The sequence below is a fragment of the Kogia breviceps genome, chromosome 2 (assembly GCF_026419965.1).
Source record: "Kogia breviceps isolate mKogBre1 chromosome 2, mKogBre1 haplotype 1, whole genome shotgun sequence".
Taxonomy (NCBI): Eukaryota; Metazoa; Chordata; class Mammalia; order Artiodactyla; family Physeteridae; genus Kogia; species Kogia breviceps.
Genome location: NC_081311.1, coordinates 201,131,179 through 201,155,539, shown reverse-complemented (window position 1 = coordinate 201,155,539; position 24,361 = coordinate 201,131,179). Strand labels below are relative to the sequence as shown.

The window sequence follows — 24,361 nt, the reverse complement described above, 5'->3', positions numbered from 1 at the left end:
TGGCAGGGTGGGGGGATATTCTCATGGGGTCCCGCTGTCCCAGGATTGGGGCCCGTGGAAGGCTGACCAGGGCCTGTGCTCAGGGTTGCCAAGCCTTTCAGACCTGAGACCCTTGTGAGTCTGGAGGGTCCAGGGCTGCCTCCCCTGGGATGGAGAGTGGCTGGCCAGGGGTCACTGGCAGCGAGTGACCCCCAGGATGAGAGCGTGGCTGCCCTCCTGCCCAGTCCCACGTGCTCCCTCGAGCGCTCCCCGTTCAGTATTCTGCGGCCCCAAAGACCGGGCTCTCCACCCCTACCCAGGTGTGCCACTCCTGCTGTCTCCCCTGACCCGTACCCTGGAGCACCTCGGAGAATGCTGGAGGGGCTGGGCCGTGCCCTCCCCCAAACCTCTCGGCTCTGCCAGGGTGCCCAGGGGCACCGCCAGGCTGCTGGGCCTGCTCAGTGCTCTGTTCTGTCCGGTTAGCTGATGGACCTCTTCCCACCTGGCCTCACCCTGCACAGGCAGGCCCAGGCCAGGGGGCGGGGATGGGGTTGATGGCAGGTGTGCTTCCCCGTCGCACCTGTTCTAGCAGGTTTGCTGAGCACCACCAGGGTCCTGGCTCCGGGCCGAGGGGCACTGGCTGACCCCAGGCTCCCCCAGCGCCCCAGCCCAGAGTAATGGAGACCTTGAAGGGTGGAGGGTACGGTCAAGGTCAGCGGTCAGCTGAGGCGGAGCCTCCTGACCCCTCCGGGGTTCTCCCAGCCCCTCCTGCGGGCTTTGCCCTCCCCCGACACACACCACCCTGAGCCTGCTCCCTCCCAGCTGCCCCCCTGCTTGCCGGAAGCCGCTCCCCTTGCAGCCTCCTAGGTGTCACCCCTGGCACTGGGAAGGACAACCGCCTGGGTGGCTGGGTCCCGCTTCTGCCTGCTGCCTCTCTAATGCCTCCGCTGGATTTAATCTCCTAATCCTGTCCTTGTGTCTGCGCCTGCTGAGCCCTGGTTCCCCCGCCCCCTCCTCATCCCCGGCTCAGGAGCCCGGGGGGTGGGGAAATGCCCCCCTGCCCCTCCCTCTACCTGGGTTTCAGGGCTCCCTGGGGTTTGGGGAGGAGGAGCCAGGACCCCCCAGCCCTGGCCTCCTATTCTCTCTCCTCATCCTTCCCCACTTGGCCCTTTGGGCTGACTGGAGCCACTCCTCGGATACACACTCACACAGACACACACAGACTCACACACACGTGCTCACACACACACGCGCTCACACAACACTCACACACACGCATGCACACACACTGACACATTCACACACACACAATCACACACACGCTCTCACACACACACACAGATTCTGCAGCCCTCACCCGGCTTGTTCCGGCCTCATCCTCTCTCCCTTGGAGCACTCCACATAACCCCCCACTGTGAGATTCCAGCCCCACTCCAGTGCTGCCAGCACCTTGAAGCCTGCCGTAAGCACCCCTGAGGGCCACCCCACCCCACGTAGGTAGTTTGGGGGTCAGTGAGGAGGAAGTGAACACTGATCAGGGGCAGACTGCATTGCACACCTCCGTGTGCCCCCTTGTCCGCACTCCCAACACCTCAACACGCAGGTGGCATTGCACCCATTTTTCAGATTTGGAGGCTGAGGCTCCTGAGAAAGTCTGTGACTCGTCAGAGGACCTGGGATTCCACCCCAGCTGCCTCTGACTCCAAAAACATTGCTCTTCTAGCACTTTCTGCTCCCCCCGCCCCCACCCCATTGCCACCCCATCCCGTGCCAGCACAGTGCCTTACACGCAGTGGCCACTCAGCAAATGCTGGTTCCTTGTTGGGCCTGTGGCTTTAGCCCAAGAAGTTCATTTCCTGTGGTCCCTGGGCGAGCAGCTGCCTCTCTGTCAGGGGTGGGGATTGCCTGTGTGTCTCTGTGTTTCCATCAGGGCCTGCCAGGGCTCCTGAAATGCAGCTCTGGGATAAGGGTGGGGATGCCTCAACTGCTCCTGTAGGCCCAGCTCCCTGCAGGCCCCCTCCCCTAGCCCAGCCTCTGGCCTGTCGTCAGGGGTGTCAGGAGTCCTGGCCCCCCACCCCAGTCTCAGCCCTGCAAGTAACACTCAGGTAGTCCTCAGTTTCCTTCCCCATCTGTCATCAGCTCAAGCCAGTATGGTGAGGGGCAGGGCTTGGTCACCAAGGCTCAAGGCCTGTGGGTCAGTGGGGACCATGCTTCTGGGGGGCCGTCATGGGGCTGGGGCAGAGGGTGACTCAGCTGCTAGTGTCATCTGGTCTTCGGTCTCCACCTGCTTCTGGGGCCAGGTCTATCCCACGGCCGAGGCCGTGCCCAGGAGGGCGGCAGCTCCAGGACAAGCAGTGACGTGGTGGGCGATCTCAGCTGTCCCTTTCTTGTACTGAATGCATTTCTTTCATCCTCACCTTCCCCCAGCTTCTCAATCACATTCTCTCTTCTGCTGAGTCCCCTCTTTCCTGGCGCTGTCAGCCCCGGAAGCCACCTCCCTCTTGCTGCTTGCTGCATCCCCTGGGCTGGATTCTCTGTTCGCTGGGCCCCGGAGCTGCTGCTCTCTTAGTTTCCTGTCTTGTTTGGCTCAAGCACATCCTTGTGTGACATCCTAAAAAGGGTGATGAGTCCTTGGCTTCTTGAGAGTGTCTTTGCTCTGTCCTCACGCTGGGTCGACGCTTTGTCTGGGGGCACTTTTTGTTGGTAAATCCCTCTGAAGCCTTTGTCATCGTCACCTTTTGCGTACGGTCACCTACGAGAAGTCTTTGTCGGAAACTCGACTTTCCTCCATGAAATCTTTTAGGATGCTTTCTTCATCTGCGGACCGCTGACCGTCCGTGCGGTTGGGTCACGTGTGGGTTTATGTGTTTACTGGTGCTCAGTGGGACCTTTCAGCTGAAGACAAGCTCTATTCTTTCATCTGTTCATGTTTCTTCCCTTGCATTTTTTCTGTTTTCCTCCTTGAATTCAGGCATTGGTCTTCTGTGTTCTGGCCTTTTCTCTCATTCTGTCTCCTCGTTCATGTCCTATTTTCTGGACAATTTTTGGACTTCATTTTCGAGTTCTTTGGGGAACTTTTGTGTTTCAGCCTTTACACTGTTTATCTCTAAAAGAACCATCTTCCTTGTCTCTAAGTGTTCCCATTTCATAGCATCCTGTTCTTGTTTTGAGAATTGTAGCATCTTCTTGAAACATTCTGAGTAAGTTTATAAAGGTTTTTTGTTGGTTTGCTTGTTTTTGCTTGTGGTTTACCTCTTTCTCACAGGGCTTATTTTCTGCTGGTTTGAAGCCATTGGGAGGCCTGCTGGGCAGTGGAAGGGTTCCTGCAATCTGGGTGGGATTCCGACTTGAGCCGAGTGTGGGATGGGGGGTGCCCGGTGGCAGGTTTGCTCTAGGCGAAGGTGTGGGAGCCGGATGCCAAGCTGTGCCCCCAGCACCAGAGTGCACGTCGAGGACCTCACTCTTGCCTGGTGTTTTCTTCCGTTTCTGTAGGGAAGAGCCTCCTGCCTTTTGCCTGAGGGTTTGGAAGCCATGGTCCTCTGTGAAGAGGGGGCAGGGAAAGGGGTGAGGGTTTCACCATCGAAGCGGTGGTTCCACAGGCAGACTTGCCCCCAGGGCCCCCTCTTCAGCCTCACTCCCCACTCCTTTCCACCGCTGGGTCCATGAGCCCTCAGCCTAGAGCCCCCGGAGGCCCCCGCTCCCCTAATCCTCATGGAGTCGGGGGAGGGCCTGTCTTACCCACTTTGCACATGGGGCCGCAGAAGCGTGCAGAGTTCCATCCGCGCTGCCGACATCCTGGAGGTCCACTTTGAGGCCCTGGCCCCAGTCGGTTGGACCCCTGACCAGGGGTCTCCCTGCCACCCTGAATTCGGCATCAGCATTCTCAGAACTCCATCATTTGCCCCTGGGCTCTCAGTAGTGTTGCCGGGAGTGTGAGGCTCTACCGGCTGATCTCACCGTGTCTACTTGTCTGCACGTTGCTGCCTGAACCGTGTTTGTGAGATTCCCTAGGTCGCTTCATTCACTTTTATGTCTGGATGGAGCTCCTGTATGACTGACTGGTCTCCAGCTGCGGGGCATTTAGGCGTCTCCTTTCCCTCCCTTCCGACTCCTGGGCTCATGCACAGCATCTCTAGTTGCACACCTGCCGGCCATGTGGTCTGCAGCCTTACTAGAAAATTGCCGTGTTGTTTTCAAAGCGGTTGAACCAATGAACTTCTCCCAGGTGATCTGTAAGTTCCTGTTGCTGTATCCTTATAACAGGGTTGTCGGACGTTTTAATGTTGTGATCTGTTGGGTATGGTTTTAGACAACACTTTGTTAATTACTACTGTGGTTGAGTATCTTGTCCTGTAATTTGCCTGTTCATAGCTTTCTGCCCATTTTTTCTTTTGTGTCTCTTTTCTTTGATTTTGCCTGTTCTTTATAAGTTCTGCACATGAATCCTTGTTGATCATATGTGCTACAGACATCTCCAGGTGGATGGGCTTCTCTTCACCCTTTCAATGGTATCTTGATGCCTGGACTTTTCCTTTTGGTGTCTTCCACGGGCTTAGAAATCCTTCTTAAAGGTGAGCATGGAGATACGGTGTTCGGTTTCTTCCAAAACTTTGTTGTTCACATTTAGGTCTTCAGTCTGCATGAAATTTGTTTTGGAATAAAAAGGGATCTAGGGGCTTCCCTGGTGGCGCAGTGGTTGGGAGTCCGCCTGCCGATGCAGGGGACACGGGTTCGTGCCCCGGTCCGGGAAGATCCCACGTGCCGCGGGGCGGTTGGGCCCGTGAGCCGTGGCCGCTGAGCCTGCGCATCCGGAGCCTGTGCTCCGCAACGGGAGAGGCCGCAACAGTGAGAGGCCCGCGTGCTGCAAAAAAAAAAAAAAAAAAAGGGGGGGGATCTAATTTTGTATGACTGGCCAGTTGTGTTAGTCTGTCTTAGTCTGCTATAACAGAATACCACAGAGTGGGGGGCTTAAAAACAACAGAAGCTAATTCTCACAGCTCTGAGGCTGGAAGTGCAAGGTCAGGGCACGAGCTTGGTCCAGGTGCAGCATTGTGCGGTACCGGTACGGCCAGGTTCTGGTGAGAGCCTTCTTCTAGGTTGCAGGTGGCTGACTCACCGTGTTTTCACATGGCTGAGAGCAGAGAGAAGGAGCAAGTTCTCTTGGGACCTTTATAAGGGCACTGATCCCATTCATGAGGCTCCATCCTCATGACCTATAACCTCCCAAATGCCCCGCCCCCTAACACCATCACACTGGAGGGTAGGGTTTCAACATAGGAATTTGGGGGGAACACAGACATTCATTCCATGACACCTGTTTTCTCAGCATCACTGGTTCAGCACCCCTTTCTCTCCTCATCAGCCTGTAAAGCCTCCTTGTCAGATGTCAGAAGGGCTGTGTGTGCACTTCTGTTTCCGGGGTCCCTTCTGTTACAATGGTGATGGCTTACTTGTCCCAGCCACCTTGTGTTAATTACTACAGCTTTATATTAAGTCTTGTTTTCAGTGGGGCCTATTGCCTTCTACCTCTTGTGTTTCTTCAAGCTTGTTATTGGTATTTGTAGTATCTTATGCCATATAAATTTTTAGAAGCAATCTGTCCAGTTTCACGAAAAGACTTGTTTGTGATTTCATTTGAAATTACATTGAATGTTTTGATTCATTTGGGTGGAAATAAACATTTTTAAGACATTTAAATTTCTTTTTCATGAACAGGTTGTAGTTCTTCATTTATTTAGATTTCTATAATGTTTTTGTAAAGTTTAAAAGTTTTCTTCATAAAAGTTGTATGTATCCTTTGTGACATTTATTCCTATGAAGGTACTTTATACTTTTGGTTATTTTTTAAATGCCACCTTAAAAAATATTTTTCAACTCTTGTCTCTAGTGCATACTAACATGGTTGGTTCCTAGCAACTTTGCTGACCCTTCCCACTAATTCAAATAATATGTCTCTGGATTCTCTTGATTCCTGTGTAGATAAGCAAATAGTCTTCAAATAATTACAATTTGTTTTATTCTTTTCCAACCCATATTTTGCCGATGTTATTCCTTTTTCTTGCCTTATCACTCTGGCAAGAACCTCTGCTACAATGTTGAATACAAGTGGTGACAGCAGGCATCTGGAACTTGTTCCTGAATTTAAAGGAAATGTTCCTACTATTTCACCATTAAGTGTGGTATTTGGGTAGATTTTTGCTAGATACCTATTATGAGATTAAAGAAGTTTTATCCTTCTTTTGCCAAGACTTTTATCACACATGGATTTTGAAAATGACTGACTGGGCTTCCCTGGTGGCGCAGTGGTTGAGAATCTGCCTGCTGATGTAGGGGACACGGGTTTGTGCCCCTGTCTGGGAAGATCCCACATGCCGCGGAGCGGCTGGGCCCGTGAGCCATGGCTGCTGAGCCTGCGCGTCCGGAGCCTGTGCTCCGCAATGAAAGAGGCCACAACAGTGAGAGGCCCGCGTACCACAAAAAAAAAAAAAAAAAAAGAAAGAAAATGACTGACTGCTTCTTCAGTATCTATAGAGGACCTCATTTGGCCTTTTTCTTCTTTAATCTGATATGTGGTGAATTGTATTAATAGATACCCTAATGTTAAGCCATGCATTATATTACCATACTGGTATTCCTGAAATAAACCTACTACATTATCTTTTTTATTTTCTGCTGGACTTTCTTGTTAATATTTTGAACTTTTCTATCTATGTTCATCAGTGAAATTGGTCATTTCTCCAATGTTCTTTGTCTAATTTGATGCCAAGGTCATATTAGCCTCAGTGAATGAGTTGGGGATATAATCTTTCTCCCTCTGTTTCCCTCTCTTTTTCCTGTTCTCTTAAATAGTTTGTATAAGATTGGAAATATCTGGGGTTTGTATGTATGCTAGAACTCATAAAAAGTATCTGAGTCTTCTACTTTTTTGGTGGTTAATATTTTAAACTATTGAATCAATTTATTTAATGATTGTAGGAAAATTCAAGTTCCTACTGACAAAGTTTTCTTCTGGTTATAGGTCATCTTATCTGGCTTCTTGGCATGTGTAGTAATTTTAAAAATTGAATTCTAGACATTTCTACATGTGGAGCATCTGAATTATGCTTTCTTCCTGTAAAGAATGTTGGGCTTTGTTTTGGCAGGCCGTTAAATTACTTGAGGACTTATTTGATCCTTCAAGCCCTGATTTTATGCTTTTTTAGAGTTGCTCTAGGGTAGATTTCACTTTGGGAATAGTTAAGCCCACACTAAAGTATGATTTCTTTGGGGTCTCTACTGAATGTCTGGGGGCCTGGGGTGGAGGGATCAAGAGAACTGTATTCTGGCTGGTGGAAGCACAGATGTCTTCTGACTTTGTGTGAGCTTTGGGAATTCTTCAGTCTTCAGTCTTCTTTGTCCAGTCCATGGGCATGGACTAGTAGTCTACAAAGATTCAGGGGTATCCCTATGCAGATTTCTGGAGCTCTATTACTGAGCAACTGTTTCCTTTCCAGAACTCTAACCCACAGATTCCAGCAGCTGCAACCTACCCAAACTCTGACTTCCATCTCCCCAACTCATCAGAGTTGCTGAGCTGTTTGGGTCTCACCTCCCAAATGAGGTCTGTAAATTGCCTCTGGGAAGATTTGGAGTGACTGGAGGGAAGGGAGACTGGTATGTTTCCCTTCTCTCAGTGCCTTTTGTGCCATGTCTGAAAACAGTCATTTTCTTCTATTTTGTCCAGTTTGCTAGTTGTTGTTTACAGTGGGAGGTTAAGTATGGTCCTTGTAACTCCTTCATGGCTGGATGTGGAAGTGTTGTAAATTTTGCTGGTAGTATTTGCATGATCATTTACTACTAAGTTTATTTATAACTCTGTAGTGATTTTTTGTTTTGTGTGTTATTTAAAAGTTTATTTTTCTTAATTTCTAGACATATGGGTTTTAATGATCTTTTATTGATTTTTAATTTAATTGTGTTCAAATTACATGATCATTTGATACAGAGTCTTTGAAATTTATTAGGAGTTGCTTTATGGCCTACTACAAGGTAAAATATTGAAAATGTTCCCTATGTATTAGAAAAGTGTGTCTCTAATTTTTGAGGGCAAGGGAGCACATATGTTCATTAGTTCATGATTATTATGTTGTTCAAATCTTCTACATCCTTATTAATTACATGTCTGCTTGATCTGTCAGTTAGTGAGAGGTGTGTTAAAACTGCCATGGTAAATTAATGAATTATTCCATGTTGCATGACTCCTAACCTTTGTTTTATGGTTTCATCGTTTTGTCTCTCTGGGGCCATTCTGGGTAATTTTTTCTGACATATTTTCCAGTTCATTAATTCTCTGTTCAGCTCTGTTTAATTTGCTGATTAACATGTCTGCTAAGTTTTAAAATTTAAAGGATTACATTTTTATATCTAAAAGTTCTGCATTTTACTGCGTTATTTCCCATTCCTGTTTATTTCTGTAAACATTTTAAGTGCACTTATTTTATAATCTGTATCTGACAATTATAACATCTGAGGTCCTTGAGGATCTAATTCTGGTTTTCTTTTCCTTTTTTTTTTTCCTGATTCTCATGGTGAATTTCATCTCTTATGTTGGGTAATATTTCACCATCAGCTCCTATTTGACTGATCTTCATCTCTGGGAATACTGGGACCCCAAGGGTAGGAAGCTATTTCCGAGGAGGATTTGTATCTGCCTTTGTGAGGTGCTTTGTCTGTAAACACCTGAGACCTACTCTGAGCTAATTTCTCAACCTTGGGCTTCCCTGATCGTGCAAACCTGCATGAGATCAGGTCTGTGGCCTCAAATTCTCAGAAGCACTGGCTTGCTCACCACATGGAGCTGAGAGTCATTCAGACCAATGCCCACATCCCTTTGACGGCAGATGGCTTTCCCCAGCCTTCCACTCCACGGGGGCTGTAACTTTGCAGGATCCAACTTTTTGTGACATTTGTTTTCAGTCCCGACTGCCTGTGTTTGAGGCTATGTCTCCCATCCCCCCACTCAGCAGGTGAAACCCAATTCTCTGCATTTCTGGCTTCAGCAAATGCCTGCAGCTTCCTTCTGGGTGGGCTTGTGGGATGGGCTCCCCACTTTTATTTCAGCGCCTCCTTCTTCTCCCCCTGCTCCCCCCCCCCCGCTTTTCCAGAATTCTCTTCTTTTATTCTGATGCTTGTTATTTATCCCAGATTTCTAGGTGATTTCTAATGGGAAGGTATCTCATCCATCATATTGCCAGAAATGGGAGTCTCTCAATCACCTTTCTCCCCTCATCAGCTTTGAAATACTAATTTTAATGAGCGAAACTGATTTTTGTTTTCATGCACAACAGTGCTTGTCAACTAAAAGTGAGCTAGCTTTCTCTCTTCCTCTTTCCCTGAACCATTTGGTAATTATTTTAAAAATAATTCTTTTTAGGTAAAATATGAACATTATTTAGAAGAGTCGAATGTATCTACAAAACTCATTTAGAAAATCAGCAGTTTTTGCTCTCTATCCGTAGCCTCTTTCAACTCCCTTTAGCTGCTGTTGTTACTTTGTTGTTGTTGTTACTGTTGTTATTTAGCTCTAGGTTGCTAAATAATGTGCTATTCTGCTCATTTTTGGCCTGTTTCAGAAGTTACATAAATAGAATTATATAGAATTTAGTGTTTGGTTCATCATTTCTAATTTATCTTCTCTCCCTCCTTAAATGCCATTGAAATAACAGTAGAGGTAAACTAAAGAAAGACCTAAATGCTTCCATAAGGATAAAAAAACAGAAGACAAGGCTCTGCAACCACATTTTGGAAAATGAAAAGCAGAACCCATGTGGTAACTGACAGCAGGTCCAGGAAAGCCAAAGGCACGGAGGGAAATTGGGAAGCAGCCCGCGGACGTCCTCACAAGGCTCAGGAACTGGGCCCCCAGCTGCCCTGGGCAGACGGGTCCAAAGTCGGCTAGAGAAGCAGCTAGATTCCTGAGAATTCTCCCCACCTGCTCCTTCCCCATTTCTTTCTTCCTTTCTAACCCTTCTCCCTCCTTGACCTCGTCCGTCCATCTCCATGACTTAGAGTGTCAGTGCTCACAAGCAACCGATGCATTTTTCCTGCCCTGACCCCTCCTCAAATGCTCACATCCAGCCTCCTCCCTGACATCTCTGGGCATCTCCTGCTGGCACCAGGGTTAAGGGTTGAACAAGATGACAGTCCTCCTCTGGCAGAGCCTCAGCTGCTGGTTCACGTGCACTGGGTCCTTCTCAAGGCAAACCTTCAAGTCCTGAAGGTCCGCCTGGCAAACCCATGGCTCCCTGGGGGACAGTGGGTTCTGGATTCACCTGGGACTGCTGTGAAGGACTCCCCACCTCGACCCCCATGACTTAAAGCTGTACATTTCCTCGTGAGTTCTGCGTGAACTGCACTCCAAGCTTTGATATGTCGTATCCTCATTATTCAGTTCAAAATATTTTCTAATAGTCAATGAGTTTTGTTTTCCTTCGACCCATAGGTTATTTAGAATTGTATTGCTTTATGTCCAAACAGTCTAGAGCCTGTAGGTTTGGGTTATTTAAAAAATATTTATTTATTTATTTTTGGCCGTGTTGGGTCTTTGTTGCTGCGCGAGGGCTTTCTCTAGTTGCGGTGAGTGGGGGCTACTCTTTGTTGCGGTGAGTGGGCTTCTCTAGTTGCAGTGGCTTCTCTTATTGCGGAGCACGGGCTCTAGGGTGTACAGGCTTCAGTAGTTGTGGCACGCGGGCTCAGTGGTTGTGGCTCGCGGGCTCTAGAGCGCAGGCTCAGTAGTTGTGGCACACAGGCTTAGTTGCTCCGTGGCTTGTGGGATCTTCCCAGAACAGGGCTCGAACCCGTGTCCCCTGCGTTGGCAGGCGATTCTTAATCACTGCTTTTTTGTTTGGTATTGATGTATAGCCTAATTCTACTGTGGTAAGAGAACATATGAATTTAATTTTATGAATTTAATGAATTTAATTTTGAAATTCGTTAGCGTTTACTTTATGACCAGCATATGGCTCATTTTAGTAAATGTTCCATGGGCGTTTTAAAAGGATGTGCATGATAGATATTTTTCCTTTTCAGTAGCTGATAGAATAGGCAAAGCAGGGACTTCCCTAGCAGTCCAGTAGTTAAGACCTCGCCTTCCAATGCAAGGGGTGTAGGTTCGATCCCTGGTCGGGGAGCTAAGATCCCACAAGCCTCGCCAAAAAAGACAATAAAACAAAAAACATAAAACAGAAGCAATATTGTAACTAATTCAATAAAGACTTTTTTTTTTTTTTTTTGCGGTATGCGGGCCTCTCACTGTTGTGGCCTCTCCCATTGCGGAGCACAGGCACCGGACGCACAGGCTCAGCATCCATGGCTCACGGGCCCAGCCGCTCCGCGGCATGTGGGATCTTCCCGGACCGGGGCTCGAACCCGTGTCCCCTGCATCGGCAGGCGGATTCTCAACCACTGTGCCACCAGGGAAGCCCTCAATAAAGACTTTGAAAATGGTCCACTTCAAAAAAAAAATAGGAAAACCAAAAAATTTTATCTTTTTATTTTCAACCTCTCTGTGTCTTTTTATTTAAAGATGTCTCTTGTCAACAGACTATAACTTAAAAAAAAAGTCTGTTCTGACAACTGTAACGTTTGACTTGGAGTAATGGTCCATACTAATTGACTTGAGCTTTTATCTACGGTCTTAAATCTTCATTTTCCATTTGACATTTTTTTGTTCTGTTTTTCCTCCTTTATTGCCTTCTATTGGATTAAAAAAATATTTAAAATTTTTTCTATTTATCTTGCTATTAACCTATTAGTTATACATTCTTTCTCTGCTCTTTTGATGGTTACCCTAGCAATTGAAACAAGTATCCTTGACAGTCTAATATAAATGATTACTTTTCTACTTAACGTTGAAACCTTAGAACCTGTCTTTTGGCTTCCATCATTTCTGTTGAGAAATCAATTGTCAATCTTTTTTTAATATAAATTTATTTATTGTATTTATTTTATTTTTGGCTGCGTTGGTCCTTCAGTTGCTGCACGCGGGTTTTCTCTAGTTGCGGCGAGCAGGGGCTGCTCTTCCTTGTGGTGCGCAGGCTTCTCATTGCGGTGGCTTCTCTTGTTGCGGAGCACAGGCTCTAGGTACGTAGGCTTCAGAAGTTGTGGTGCGTGGGCTCAGTAGTTATGGCTTGAGGGCTCTAGAGCACAGGCTCAGTAGTTGCGGTGCATGGGCTTAATTGCTCTGCGGCATGTGGGATCTTCCCGGACCAGGGCTCGAACCTTTGTCCCCTGCATTGGCAGGCGGATTCTTAAACCACTGTGCCACCAGGGAAGTCCTCAATTGTCAATCTTATTCTTGTTCCTTTAAAGGTCTTTTTTTTCCTGCCAGCTTTTAAGATTTTTCTTTTCATCGTTGGTACTCGACAGTCTTATTATGATGTGCGTTGGTGTAGTTTTCTTGGTGTTTGCAGAGCTTCTGGAATCTGGATGGATATACTTCAGTAGTTTTAGACAATTAGTGGTCATTATCTTTTAAAGTATTGCTTCTCTCCTATTACATTATTCTCCTTTTAGATTTCAGTTACATGCATGTTTGACCACTTCACTGTGTCCTGTATTTCTCTGACTCTCAGTTTTATATTTTCCATTCTTTGCTTTCTCTGTTCTTTATTTTATTATTATTTTTTGCGGTACGCGGGCCTCTCACTGTTGTGACCCCTCCCGTTGCGGAGCACAGGCTCCGGACGCGCAGGCCCAGCGGCCGTGGCTCACGGGCCCAGCCGCTCCGCGGCACGTGGGATCCTCCCGGACCGGAGCACGAACCCGCGTCCCCCGCGTCGGCAGGCGGACTCTCAACCACTGCGCCACCAGGGAAGCCCTTCTCTGTTCTTTAACTTTCTGTTGACCTGTTCTCCAGTTCGTGAACACTGTCTTCAGATGTGTCTAATCCTTCAGTTCTTAATTTCAGTTACTGTATTTTCAGTTCTAAAATTTCCATTTGATTCTTTTTTATAGTTTCAAATCCTCTTGCAAAATTCTCCATTTTCCATTTATTTTCTCCATCCTTTTCTCTCTTATTTTGAACATATAAGTCATGATGATTTTAAAGTCCTCTTTTGGTTAAGTCCTAGATCTGGATCATACGTAGGTTTGTTTTCTTTTTACCTTTCTTTCCCAATTTGTTTTGATACAGCCCTGTCTCTTTTCCTGACTTGTGAGTTTTGATCCTCAGACGCTGCCTATGAATGAGCATCTTCGAGGCTCCAGGCGGCTCAGATTCTCTCTTCCAGGCAGATGGAGTGAGGGTCGTCCCTCATTTAGCGAGAGACCAAGCTGCGTCAGGGCTGCCTGCAGTCTGATAAGGTGTAGCCTACCTGTGGTTCTGCCCTGCTTTTCGATTCTGTGCCTTTCAGGGCTTTCAAATCAGACCCTGGCGTGATTGCTGTGGCCCCTCCTCCCAGTGGACCCAGAACTCTAACCTCTGACTCCTTGGCACCTGAGACCGTGCAAGACTTCTCTTTGATTTCCAGAGGCTTTTTCTACTTGAGTTTTAAACTTCCGCCCCTCGTGCCTTCAGAGTTTGGCGGATGTCTTAAGGGGGGAACTGACCATTTGTTCGGCTTAAGTCTCTGCTTCTTTCTCCTGGGATCTTCACCTCTCAAGTTTTGTTTTTCTTGACCAAAAAGCTCTGCAGGTTCTCCATCCCTCAGCAACGGCTTTCTGCCTGGGAAAACTCTAGATTCCCAGCCTCGAGCCCGTGACCAGAATGCAAAACGCTCAGGGAGAAAGTGCTGGGGAAAGTCCTCCCCTGCCCTGGTAGCCCCATCTCTGGAATCTTGGCCTGTCTGTCTGTGTGGCTTCTGTAGCTCCTAGACCTTCAAACAGATTTAACAGTTGTATGCAGCTCCTCTAGTTCTGCACGGAGGGGAGGGAGCAGCCCTCTGCCACCAGCCGTTCCGACACCTGGACGCACCAGTCCTCCTTTGTTTTTCATGCTTGGTGTCAATGCATAGTTGCTATCCAGAGCCATAAGCAGAGTCTCCTATGTGTTCTCGTGACACTTTCCAAGATAAAGTTCTAGCTCTATTTTTCAACATGGGATAGCCAATTGTCCGATACCAATCTTACCCAATCCCTGCAATGCTGCTTTATGATATGTTGGATTTGTCTGTGTGTGGGTGTGTGTGTGTCTGTCCGTGGCCAAGCTTCATCTTTTCCATTGACCTCTCTGTTCTGGTGTCACTACTAGACTTTGTAAGTTATTGTAGCTTTATAGTAAATATGGTAGCTGGTAGGGGATGCTCCTCCCCCTCTTTGTTCTTATTTTTCAAAACTCTCTTCCAAATACTTGCCAAATTCCACTGAAAATCCTGTTGGAATATTTTGCTTATTGGAATTGCGCTGAATTAATATAGCTAAATCTGAGGAGAACTGAACATTTTGCAATGTCAAATTGAACATCTTTCATAAATATTTTCTTCGTTTCTAATTATTACCTATTTCGGCACTTGTGAATCACGTGTTCAAAGGATACGGCCTTTATTTGTAAGGCATAAGGCCTGTTGCTAAAGGCTTGCTAGAAATCTCACCCCGGTTTGCATTCTCACCGAGAATTCATGACCTTGTTCCTACGCTTCCTACTCCAGCCAGAATGTCCTAAGGCTTTTCTCAATTTCGAAAGGGCAAAGATTTTCCAGCGTAGAGAAACATGGATTCTCAGAGAGGTCCGTCCTCCAGTCCACCCTGGATGGTCATTCATGGATGTAAGAAGGTGAAACAGTGTTGGAAAAAACATTCATGGTGTGTAGATGAGGGCGCACATGGGCTGTGAGGGGCTGTGGGGGGAACTGGGCGTGATTCCAGCCCCGGAGTTCTGCCCCCACCCACCTGGGCTTCTGCCCGTGTCCTGAACCCGTTGGCCCTCAGCTGTTGGCTGGTCTGGCACTTCCCTCTCTCCCTGTAGCCTCTGGAAGAGCTGTGTAGCCTGAGGGGACGGTCCTGCTCCGTGTCCAGCCTGCTCTGGGGAGTTCTGGGGAGCCTAGGAGCTGGCCTTGGGACTTCACAGCCCTGTGAAGTCCTGACCTCAGCCCTGGCCATGCCCTCCCCCATCTGTAGAGAGAGGGTCTCTGCAGGCCTCTCCGGCTCTTGGTCCTGGGGTCCATGCACAGAGGTCCCTGCCCCATTCTAGAAGGGGGTCTTTGGGCCAGATTCTCCTGAGGGTGTCAGTTACAGGCAGGGAGACTGAGGCAGAAGATTCCCTTTCCAGAAGGGGAGATGTCATGGAACCTCAGTGTGCCGTGGAATCACCCCCCCGGCTCATCCGAGTCTCGTGGGCACCGCTCTGTCCATTCATCTTGGGCCCGTGGGCTTCCAGCCCAGGGAGGGACAGCCTTCTCGAGCCGGCACAGACCTGTTATGGAGCCTGCCCGGGGCCTGCGTCCTCGGGGGCTGGAGGGGCGCCGCCTCCGCGTGAGTGTGACCTTCAAGTGGACGTGAGGGTCAGCTTCATATTCACACCTGGGTGGTGGCCAAGCAGGCCCAGGGAGTGGAGCCGCGTGCAGAGGCTCACTCCGTGGTGGCCGACGCTGGCCGTGCCCTTGCCCTCCTTCCTCGGGCACTTACCCCAAGCCTGGCCACACCGTGGGTTCCCTCTTGGCTTTCCCCTTTTGTTTGTTCTTAAAATTTTTCCTGAGTAACATATGGAGACGTGGCATCCAGGACCGTCAGGGCTGTGAGTCTGCACCGGAGAAGCAGCCCCGCCCGGGCCTCACCCTCCACAGTCTGTTTTTGGTTTTGTCAGATCCGTTTAGATCCCACAGGGACAGAGTCAGCTTTTCTGCCCCATCGTACTGCTAACGACCCTGCCACATGCAACACCTCTCCCCGTCTTCCTGCTGTGTTTCCTGTGCGTTGATTAGTATTTTGTGTTTACACCAGCAGAGCTAGTGAACATCTTTCCTGCTGCTCTCAGGAGTGCACTCTGCTTATATTTTCTTTCTTGAAGAACATCGTATCAGGAATGAGTGATAATATAACGCCTGGGGTCGTCACTGATCTCTCGTCAAACCCTCCGACGGATGCTTCTCCACGCGGGGAGACCACCTCCCGCCTTGCAGCCCCGTCTTCTCCCCGGCTGGGTCCCCTCCGTTGCCCTCCGATGAGGGACGTCCCCCCCTCGAGGCAGCCCCAGGGTCCTGCTGGGACCCCTTCACCATCCTCCGGGCTGGGTCCGCACCCACGTCTGCCCCGCCAGCTACCTGCTGGAGCACAGGTTCGAGCCTCCTGCAGAGTCTTCTGGGTCTTCCTCTCACCCTCCCTCCCGGTTGCGGTGTGGCTGAACTCAGAGTTCTAGGCCGAAAGTCGCAGTTCCTCAGCAATTTGAAAGTGTTTCTTCATCTGGTATCCATGAGATGCTGATGCCATTCTGAGTCTCCATCCTTTCTCTCTGGAAGCTTCTGGAATCTTCCCTTTAGCCCCGAGGTTCTGAAATTTCACAGTCTGCTGTGGTTTCTGACTTTTTATAGCAGGTGGGGTAGGTAGACCCTTTGAATTTGGAAACTCATGACTGGCTGTGCTGGGAAGTTTTCTTGAATTATTTCTTTAATAGTTTCTTTTCATTGATCCCCAAATTTTATTTCTCTCCTCACACAGAAAATTACTTAATTGTATTTTATTTACTTTTGAAGGTTCTGTTTTCATAGTCTTAATTTCCAAGGACTCTTTCTTATTCATTAAATGGTCCTTTTAAAAAAAGCATCCTTCCCTTGCTCATGGGTGAGTAAATTTTCTTTCTGAGGATATTAATTACAAGGTATTTTAACATTTTTTTTCTTCTCTTCCTGCTTTGTCTCTTTCTGTTGTGTTCCTTTTCTATTTGTTTGAGTCTCTGTATTGCTTGCTAGAGGGTTTGGTCCTGCTCAGTTTCCCCGGCAGAGAACCCTGCGCTCTTCCCTGGCAGCCGGCAGGTGGGGGCCCTGCGGCAGGAGGAGGAGGCGGGGGTCCCACTACCGGGCATCTTCACTGGGCTTTTCACGCCCGCCTTCAGCTGGTCCTCAGAACTCCAGGCTGGGCCGAGCCTCACTCTCCCAGAGGGTAGCCTCTGGCCTCCTGCCTGATGGTGGCATGAGGGGGGCAGGTCCTGGATGTTCACTGGGTGGGGATGGTGGTCTCGGGGTCTTCACTACTCTGCTGGAGCTGCCGTAACAAAGTACCACAGACTGAGGGCTTAGACAACAGAAATGTATTGTCTCACAGTCTGGAGGCTGGAAGTCCCAGATGTGCAGGGTGGTTCCCTCCGAGGCCGTGGGGGAGAACCATTGCCTGCCTCTCTCCTGCCTTTTGGCGGTTTACCCCCAGTCCTTGGCTTGTAGACCTCTGTCTTTGTCTTCACGTGGTACTTTCCCTGTGTGCATCTCCTTTTATAAGGACACCGGTTGCCCTGGGCAGGGCCCACCTCACTCCAGTGGGACCTCATCTTAACCAGTTACAGTGCCAGGACCCTGTCTCCAAATAAGGTCACGTTCTGAGGTCCCGGGGTTTAGGACTCAGCATGTAACCCATGACGTGGCCTGACGCTCCCCTCTGCTAACTTTCCACAAACACCTGTTCTCGGTCCCACACAGCCTCTGACGTTCAGAGGCACCTGGAGTCTTTCCGGGTCCCAGAGAGCGCATGGGCCGTTTCTCGTTAGGTTCCAGCTTTCCCGGCCCCCTCTCAGCCCGTTGGCTGTCTTTCCTAACACCCGTGGCGTCTCTCACCTGCAGCCGCTCCTCTTCCCTGTGGGCTGGTTACCCGAGCAGGTGTGATTTAGCCCCTGCCATTCCCAGCCAGAAACACCTGGTCTGCCTTTTTGGATGTTGTTTCCAACTCACGTCTCCCTTTTCCCCAAGGTGTCTCCTGTGCCTGCTGGGGCTCCCGCCGCTACTAGGAGTGACCCACAAAGGCCGCAGAGATGGCTGGCGCCTCGGTGAAGGTGGCGGTGCGCGTCCGCCCCTTCAATTCCCGAGAAATGAGCCGCGACTCCAAGTGCATCATCCAGATGTCCGGAAGCACCACCAGTGAGTACCGTGGTGGGGTTTGCCGCCGCCGCTGCGGCCCCTCGGGGCCCTGGCTCCCGGGCCTCCCGGCCCTGGCTCCCACCTTGTCCACCCCAGGTGTTGGTTTCCTGGGACTGCAGTAACAAATGACCACAAACTGGGGGGCTTAAAACAACAGAAATGCATCGTCTCACAGTTGCGGAGGCCAGAGTTCAAAACCAAGGTGTTGACAGGGCCACACTCCGCTGGAGGAAGATCCTTCCTCCCTCTTGTGGCTTCCAGTTGTGGCCGCCAGGTTGGCCTGCGGCTGCATCACCCCAGTCTCTGCTCTGTCGTCACGTGGCTTCTTCCCTGCATGTCTGTGTCTTTGTGCGACCTGATAAGTTCACTGACCATTGGACATACCCTAGTCCAGTATGGCCTCATTTCAACAACTGATTACATCTTCAGAGACCCTGTTTCTTACATTCTGAGGTTCGGGGTAGACAGGAATTTTGGCGGGGGCCACTTCTCAACCCAGGGCACAAGGTTCCTGATTCCTTGTCTTGTTTCAGCTGCGTTTTGCTTTGTCTGCTCTTTGGTTTTGTTTCTAATTGTAAGTCGTCTCAAGCCTTTCTGAGAAGTAGGAGGCCTGGGGTCAACAGGATGAACAGGGGGCAGTAAGAGACAGAATGGCAGTTTCGAGAAGGCCAGCAGGACAGGCACGGCCTCCAGGGCCCCCCTCGTGCACAGGACGCGGCTGCCGGAGCAGCAGAGAGGGCTTAGCCCCGAGCCTCCCCTTGCTCTTTCTGGTGCCACAGACTTTGTCCTGAGTTGGGACACGTTTGCAGAAGAGTGGGCGGAGCCCAGCGTGCAGCACCCCGCTGCTGAGAACAGAGCGATGCCGGCACCCGGAATCCCCCCTAGCCGGCCCCACCCACCCTTACCCACCAAGGGAGCCGGCATCCTTGCTGCTAGCACCGTAGGTTAGAGGGCTTGTTTGGGGTCCCCTGGAAGTCAAACCAGTGTTTGGGTCATCTCCTGCTGGTCAAGAGCCCACCTCCACGCTAGGTGACTTAGAGCAAGAATTCGCCGTCCTCTCTCCCAGCCGCGGGGTTGGCGGGGCTCAGCCGGGAGGTTTGCACTTGGAGCTGCTGCCGTCACCGCAGGCTCCGGTGGTGTGAGCCGCCCCGAGCGGACCTCGGGGTGTAGGAGGAGGATAGGCCTCGCCCGCACCTGGGTAACCCCACCCCTTCTGTTATCTACCAGGTTGGAGGGAGGGGCCGCCCCAGGGGAAAGGCACTCAGGGCTGACGGTGGCTGCCTGCCTAGGCCTGCTGGGGGGCTGAGGCTTCGGGCATGGCTGGAGGTCTCACTCAGGGCCTGTGGGGGGGCTGTTGGGCATATCCGGGAGCTCATAGTGACTCTTGTGAGCAGTGCTGCCTCTGCTGGTCCCTGGAAGCAGAACTGAGAGGAGGGTTTGGGTGCCGAGAGCTTATGTGGGAGGCGGTCCCTGGATGCACTGTGGGGGTGCAGAAGCTGTGAAGCAGCAGGTGAGCGGGTGGCCGCCGCGGGCAGCGGGGGCTCAGCTCGCTGGGACCCTCCGAATACAGAGTGCACCTCTGGGGTGTCCTCCCCAGGAAGCTGGGGGTCTTGTTCAGCTGCTACCCAACACGGGTAGAGGGTCCGTCCAGGTCCTGGCTTTCTTGTGTCTCCAGCCTGGCCCCCTTGAGGCTGGAGAAAGTGCTCAGGAGGTGTGACGCAAGCCTTAAGGTGGGAAGCCAGGGACTGTGAGCCCGGGTGGGAGCGTGACCCCGGGTGGGCAGGGGGCATCTGACAGCGTTGGCCACGTCACTGTTGGGTGGCCCAGGACGTCAGGAACGGCTGTGAGAATCCCTGTCCGTGCTGGGTCCGGCCCCAGCGGCACAGTCGCCACCTTAGACAGTAGCTGCGGGTCTCGGCTTGAGGGGCTCACAGGTGACCAAAGCCTACGGGAGCCTGTAGAATGGACAGAAAGAACAAAGGATCAGGGGCAGACCCTGTGTCTCCGCTGGAACGTGGGGGTGGTCCAGGACAGGGTGGGGCAGCTGTCACGTAAGCAAACAGCTGGAGGTGATGGTGGGCTGTCTGCACTCAGGGGAACTTCTGACCCACCTGGGGCCTGAGAGACAGAGAGAGACAGAGACAGAGAGAGAGACAGAGACAGACAAAGACAGAGACAGAGACAGAGAGATAGAGACAGAAGCAGAGAGACAGAGATAGACAGAGATACAGAGAGAGACAGAGACAGAGAGATAGAGACAGATAGAGACAGAGATACAGAGAGAGATAGAGACAAACAGAGGCAGACAGAGAGATAGAGGGAGACAGAGATAGAGACAGAGGCAGAGGGACAGAGACAGAGAGAAAGACAGAGACAGACAGAGACAGAGAGAGAGACAGAAACAGACAGAGACAGAGACAGACAGATACAGAGAGAGACAGAGAGACACAGACAGAGAGAGACATACAGAGAGAGAGGGAGAGAGACAGAGAGACAGAGAGAGACAGAGAGAGATAGAGACAGAAGCAGAGAGACAGAGATAGACAGAGATACAGAGAGAGACAGAGAGAGATAGAGACAGACAGAGGCAGACAGAGCGTTAGAGGGAGACAGAGAGAGAGATAGAGGCAGAGGGACAGAGACAGAAAGAGAGACAGAGACAGAGAGACAGAGACAGAGAGAGATAGAGACAGAAGCAGAGAGACAGAGATAGACAGAGATACAGAGAGAGACAGAGAAAGACAGATAGAGAGAGAGATAGAGACAGACAGAGGCAGACAGAGAGATAGAGGGAGACAGAGAGAGAAACAGAGGCAGAGAGACAGAGACCGAGAGAAAGGCAGAGACAGAGCCAAAGAGAGCCAGAGAGAGGCAGCCAGACACAGCGAGAGAGGCGGCCGTCAGCACAGGGAAGCGTGCGTGAGGAGCGGCCCCAGAGGGCAGGGCGAGCCTCGCTCCGGAGGCCCTAGCGCAGGGGCTTCTATGGGCAGGGCAGGCAGCCCCCGAGCCGACCTGAGGCCGGTGCTCCTGGGAGCTGGGGTTGGGCAGCAGCTCATGGCCGCTTTGCCAGGGTAGGAGCCGATCTGGCCAGCCCTGCCAGTGGGGTTGGCGACATACTCCTTGAATCTCAAAACGAGGGGCACAGCAGGAGACCCCAGTTCTCTGAGCGTGCCACCCGGAGTCTCCACTGTGACACAGAAATGAGAAACACTTAAAAGTCATTTTAAATTCCTATCCTGTAATCATGGCCCGCATGACAACACTCTTCATCTGAAACACAGCGAATCTAGCAACTCCGTGAGCCGACCAAACTGTGTGTGCCGCGTGCTTCTGTCCCTACAGCGGGGAGCCTGTGTCCAAATCAGGTCACAGTCTGAGGTCCCGGGAGGTCACTGTTCAACCCAGGACAGTGCCTGGTGGGAAGGGACCCACCCCAAACCACAGGGTGATGCCTTCAGGGCCGGGCCCCCAGCCTTCCTCCTGGACCCTGGCAAGCTGGGCCAGGTGTGTGCTTTCAGGGAATGGACCACCGTTCTGGAAGGTCCACCGGGACCCTCCTGACCAGCAGCCCCCGTGCGGCCTCAAAGCCTAAGCCATCCGAGAAGTCGGGCCCATTTGCTGTCACTATTCTAGAATGTTCTGGGCTCCAAATACAGTGAGACTGGGCCTGGGAGTCCACCGAAGGGAGCTTGGTTTTGCCAGGAGGTGGTGACGCGGTGCAGGCCTTTCTGTTAGAGGAATGGCTCCACACACGCGGTGTCAAAGGAGGGGCCCTGGGGGCCAGCGGAGTCCTGGTCAGCAGCCTCGGCCGAGCGTGCTGGGGGCCTGCCGTCACCGGCTGGCCCCAGGCCGAGACGCCCCTGACGCTCCCTGCCTTGAGCTGCCTCTTCCCGAGGGTCGCCCGTGAGAGTCGCCGCGGGCTCTCCGCTTGCAGGGTTAGGGGTCGGGGTCGGGGTAGGGCTGCCCGAGCCCCTCAGGGCTGAGGACGCTCCCACGGCCCAGGTGGGGAAATGAGCCTTGGTGAGATCAGGTCAGCACACGTCACCACGCGGGAGGAGAAGGTGGGGGTCCCTCCACGTCCACGTCGCGAACATCACTGAGCTCCAGCCTGCGCCAGGCTCCACTCCTGGCATCGGGCCCCGGGGAGCAGGACAGAGGCTCTCACCGCCCTGGGGGTGACGTTCCAGTGGGGACACGGAGATGGAACTAGGCGGGCCGGTGACAAGGGCCACAGATCGCAGTCAGGCCGGCAGTGACGGGCGCGGGGGCCTTGCCGGGGGCGCGGAGCGTGGGAGCCAAGTCAGGTGGGTGGGATGAGCCGTCCCATGGTCCGGAGACGAGGACCGGCACGTGCCCCACGTTGGGAGAACGTCCCCGAAACCCCTGACACTGATGTCTCGGTCTCCGGTTTAGCGAGACCCCTCGCCCACTCGCTCTCTCTCACACACGCACGCCCCTGTTTGCCGGTTTCCGTGGTGTCAGCGCTCTCCCCACGGACGGCCGCCGGCTGCCCAGGGTCTGACCGCAGAGTTGGGCCACGGCCGCCGGAAGGAGCGGCGCAGCGCGTGGCTGCGGGCGCCAGGCTCCGAGAACACGGCTTCCCTTGCTTAGCTCCTTCCCCGCTGCCCCCGGCCCCCATTCGCGCTGGCCCCTCGCGGCTCTTGCCTTTGTCCCCCTGTGCTCCTGCCGCAGGGGCGGAGGGCGCGGAGCCCCCCCGCTCAGCAGCCCGCGGTCCCGTCCCCCTCCTCAAACCCATGGGAGGAAGCGACCCGAGAGCTGCACGGGGAGCCCCTCCCCACCAAATCGCCCCAGTGCTGACAGGGGGCTGCCCGTCCAGCCCTCGTGCAGGCAGGTCGCCCTGGTGAGGGCTCAGAGGTGTCGGTGGAGAGCAGGCCTGGGGTGGACCCTGGGGAGGGCCGTCCCCTCTGGAGCGCAGAACCCCGTCTGTGATGACCCGCAGGACGCCTGGGGGTCAGGACCAGGGCGGGGGTCAGAGCCGCACCAGGGGACCCCCCCCCCGGGGGGGAGGGGGCAGGTGACAGCAGTTCGCACAGGCCAGAGCAGCTCTGCCCGCTGGTCCCCACGGCGGGCTCTCCTCGTGGCCCACTCTGCATTCACCGACCCTCGCAGCCGGCTGTCCCCTGCCCACCCAGCGTTCCTTGAGCGCATCCGTGCCCCGTCCCTGGTGGGGGGGTCCTCAGGGAGCTCCCGGTCCATACAGGGTATACGGCAGGTGCCCCGGCACCAGGACACAGTCAGAGCAAGGTCAGCGCTGGGGACGGGTGTCGCAGCCCGCGAGCAGGAGTGGCCGGGTGGGGTGGGGGCAGGAGGTGCGCGGAGGTGGGGCACTGGTGGGTGCCGTCGGGGGCCCTGCCCGGGCTGCGTGCGCTCGGGAGACGCCGTGATTGTCGTTTCCGTGGCACCGACATTACCACACTCGGTTCTGGCGGCCGCATCCCCAGGTCCGGCAGGAGTTGAAACCGGATGGCTGGGTCTCCTCTCAGCCTCGCTCCTGGAGCCAGCACGGACGTGACCCCCTCTCGGCTCCAAAGAAAGGACTGTGATGGTCAGTCTCCTGCCCCCTCCTGCCGGCCTCCCGAGGGTGCTGGGTCATCTCCCAGAACCCATCAAGCCTGGGGTCTGGGACCCAGAGCCGGTCAGCTCCTGCCCGCCAAGCCGTGGCCCGGGGCAGCTGCCGAGTGGGGCGAGGCCGGTGGGAGTCCCAGCGCCCCAGGGCTCCGGAGCGGAGCACCACGGACAGGACGGCTCGGACGGCAGTTCCCGAGGCTGTGAAGTCCCCACTCAGGGTGTCACTGGGTTGCTACCTTCTGAGGTCCAGAGGGAGAATCCATTCCCCGCCTCTCCAGCCTCTAGTGGTTTTCTGGCAAAGCCTGGCATCCCCTGGCTTGTAGAAGCACCATCCCAGTCTCCCCCTCCCCCTTCACATGGCCTTCACCCTTCGTGTATGTCTGTGTCAAATTTCCCCTTTTATGAGACACCAGTCATGTTGGATTAGGGCCCACCTGACTCCAGTATAACCTCATCCCTACCAGTTACGTCTGCAAGTATGTAAATAAGATCACATTCTGAGGTCCTGGGGGTTGGGACTCAACATGTGAATTTTAAGGGGATATAATTCAACCTGCAACAGGGCCAGGGCTTGTTCTCTTGGTGTGAGTTCCAGGTCCCCCTGGACACACGCTGGTGGGGAAGGGTGGGGGGGTCTTGGAGTCCAGAGAGGGGAGGCCCCCAGGCCACTGCAGCTGAGGAAAGGCAATCCAAGGGGTTGGCAGACATGTCTTTCATCTCCAAGCAGGTGGGGGGAATGTGGTCCTCAGATGGGATGA

General features: G+C 52.4%; 1 protein-coding gene across 21 annotated transcripts in view; it reads left to right on the top strand.

Moving 5' to 3' along the window:
• Nucleotides 1-24,361, top strand: part of KIF1A (kinesin family member 1A) — a 90,339-nt gene that overhangs the window by 2,574 nt on the left and 63,404 nt on the right. For 20 of the 21 annotated variants that reach the window (XM_067027340.1, XM_067027338.1, XM_067027337.1 and 17 more), the window contains exon 2: nt 17,847-18,014. In XM_067027340.1, coding sequence (XP_066883441.1) covers nt 17,909-18,014 — 106 coding nt within the window. In that variant the 5' untranslated portion in view covers nt 17,847-17,908. Of the gene's footprint in view, nt 1-17,846; nt 18,015-24,361 lie in introns of those variants that run through there. The other variant, XM_067027341.1, reaches the window with a different exon arrangement.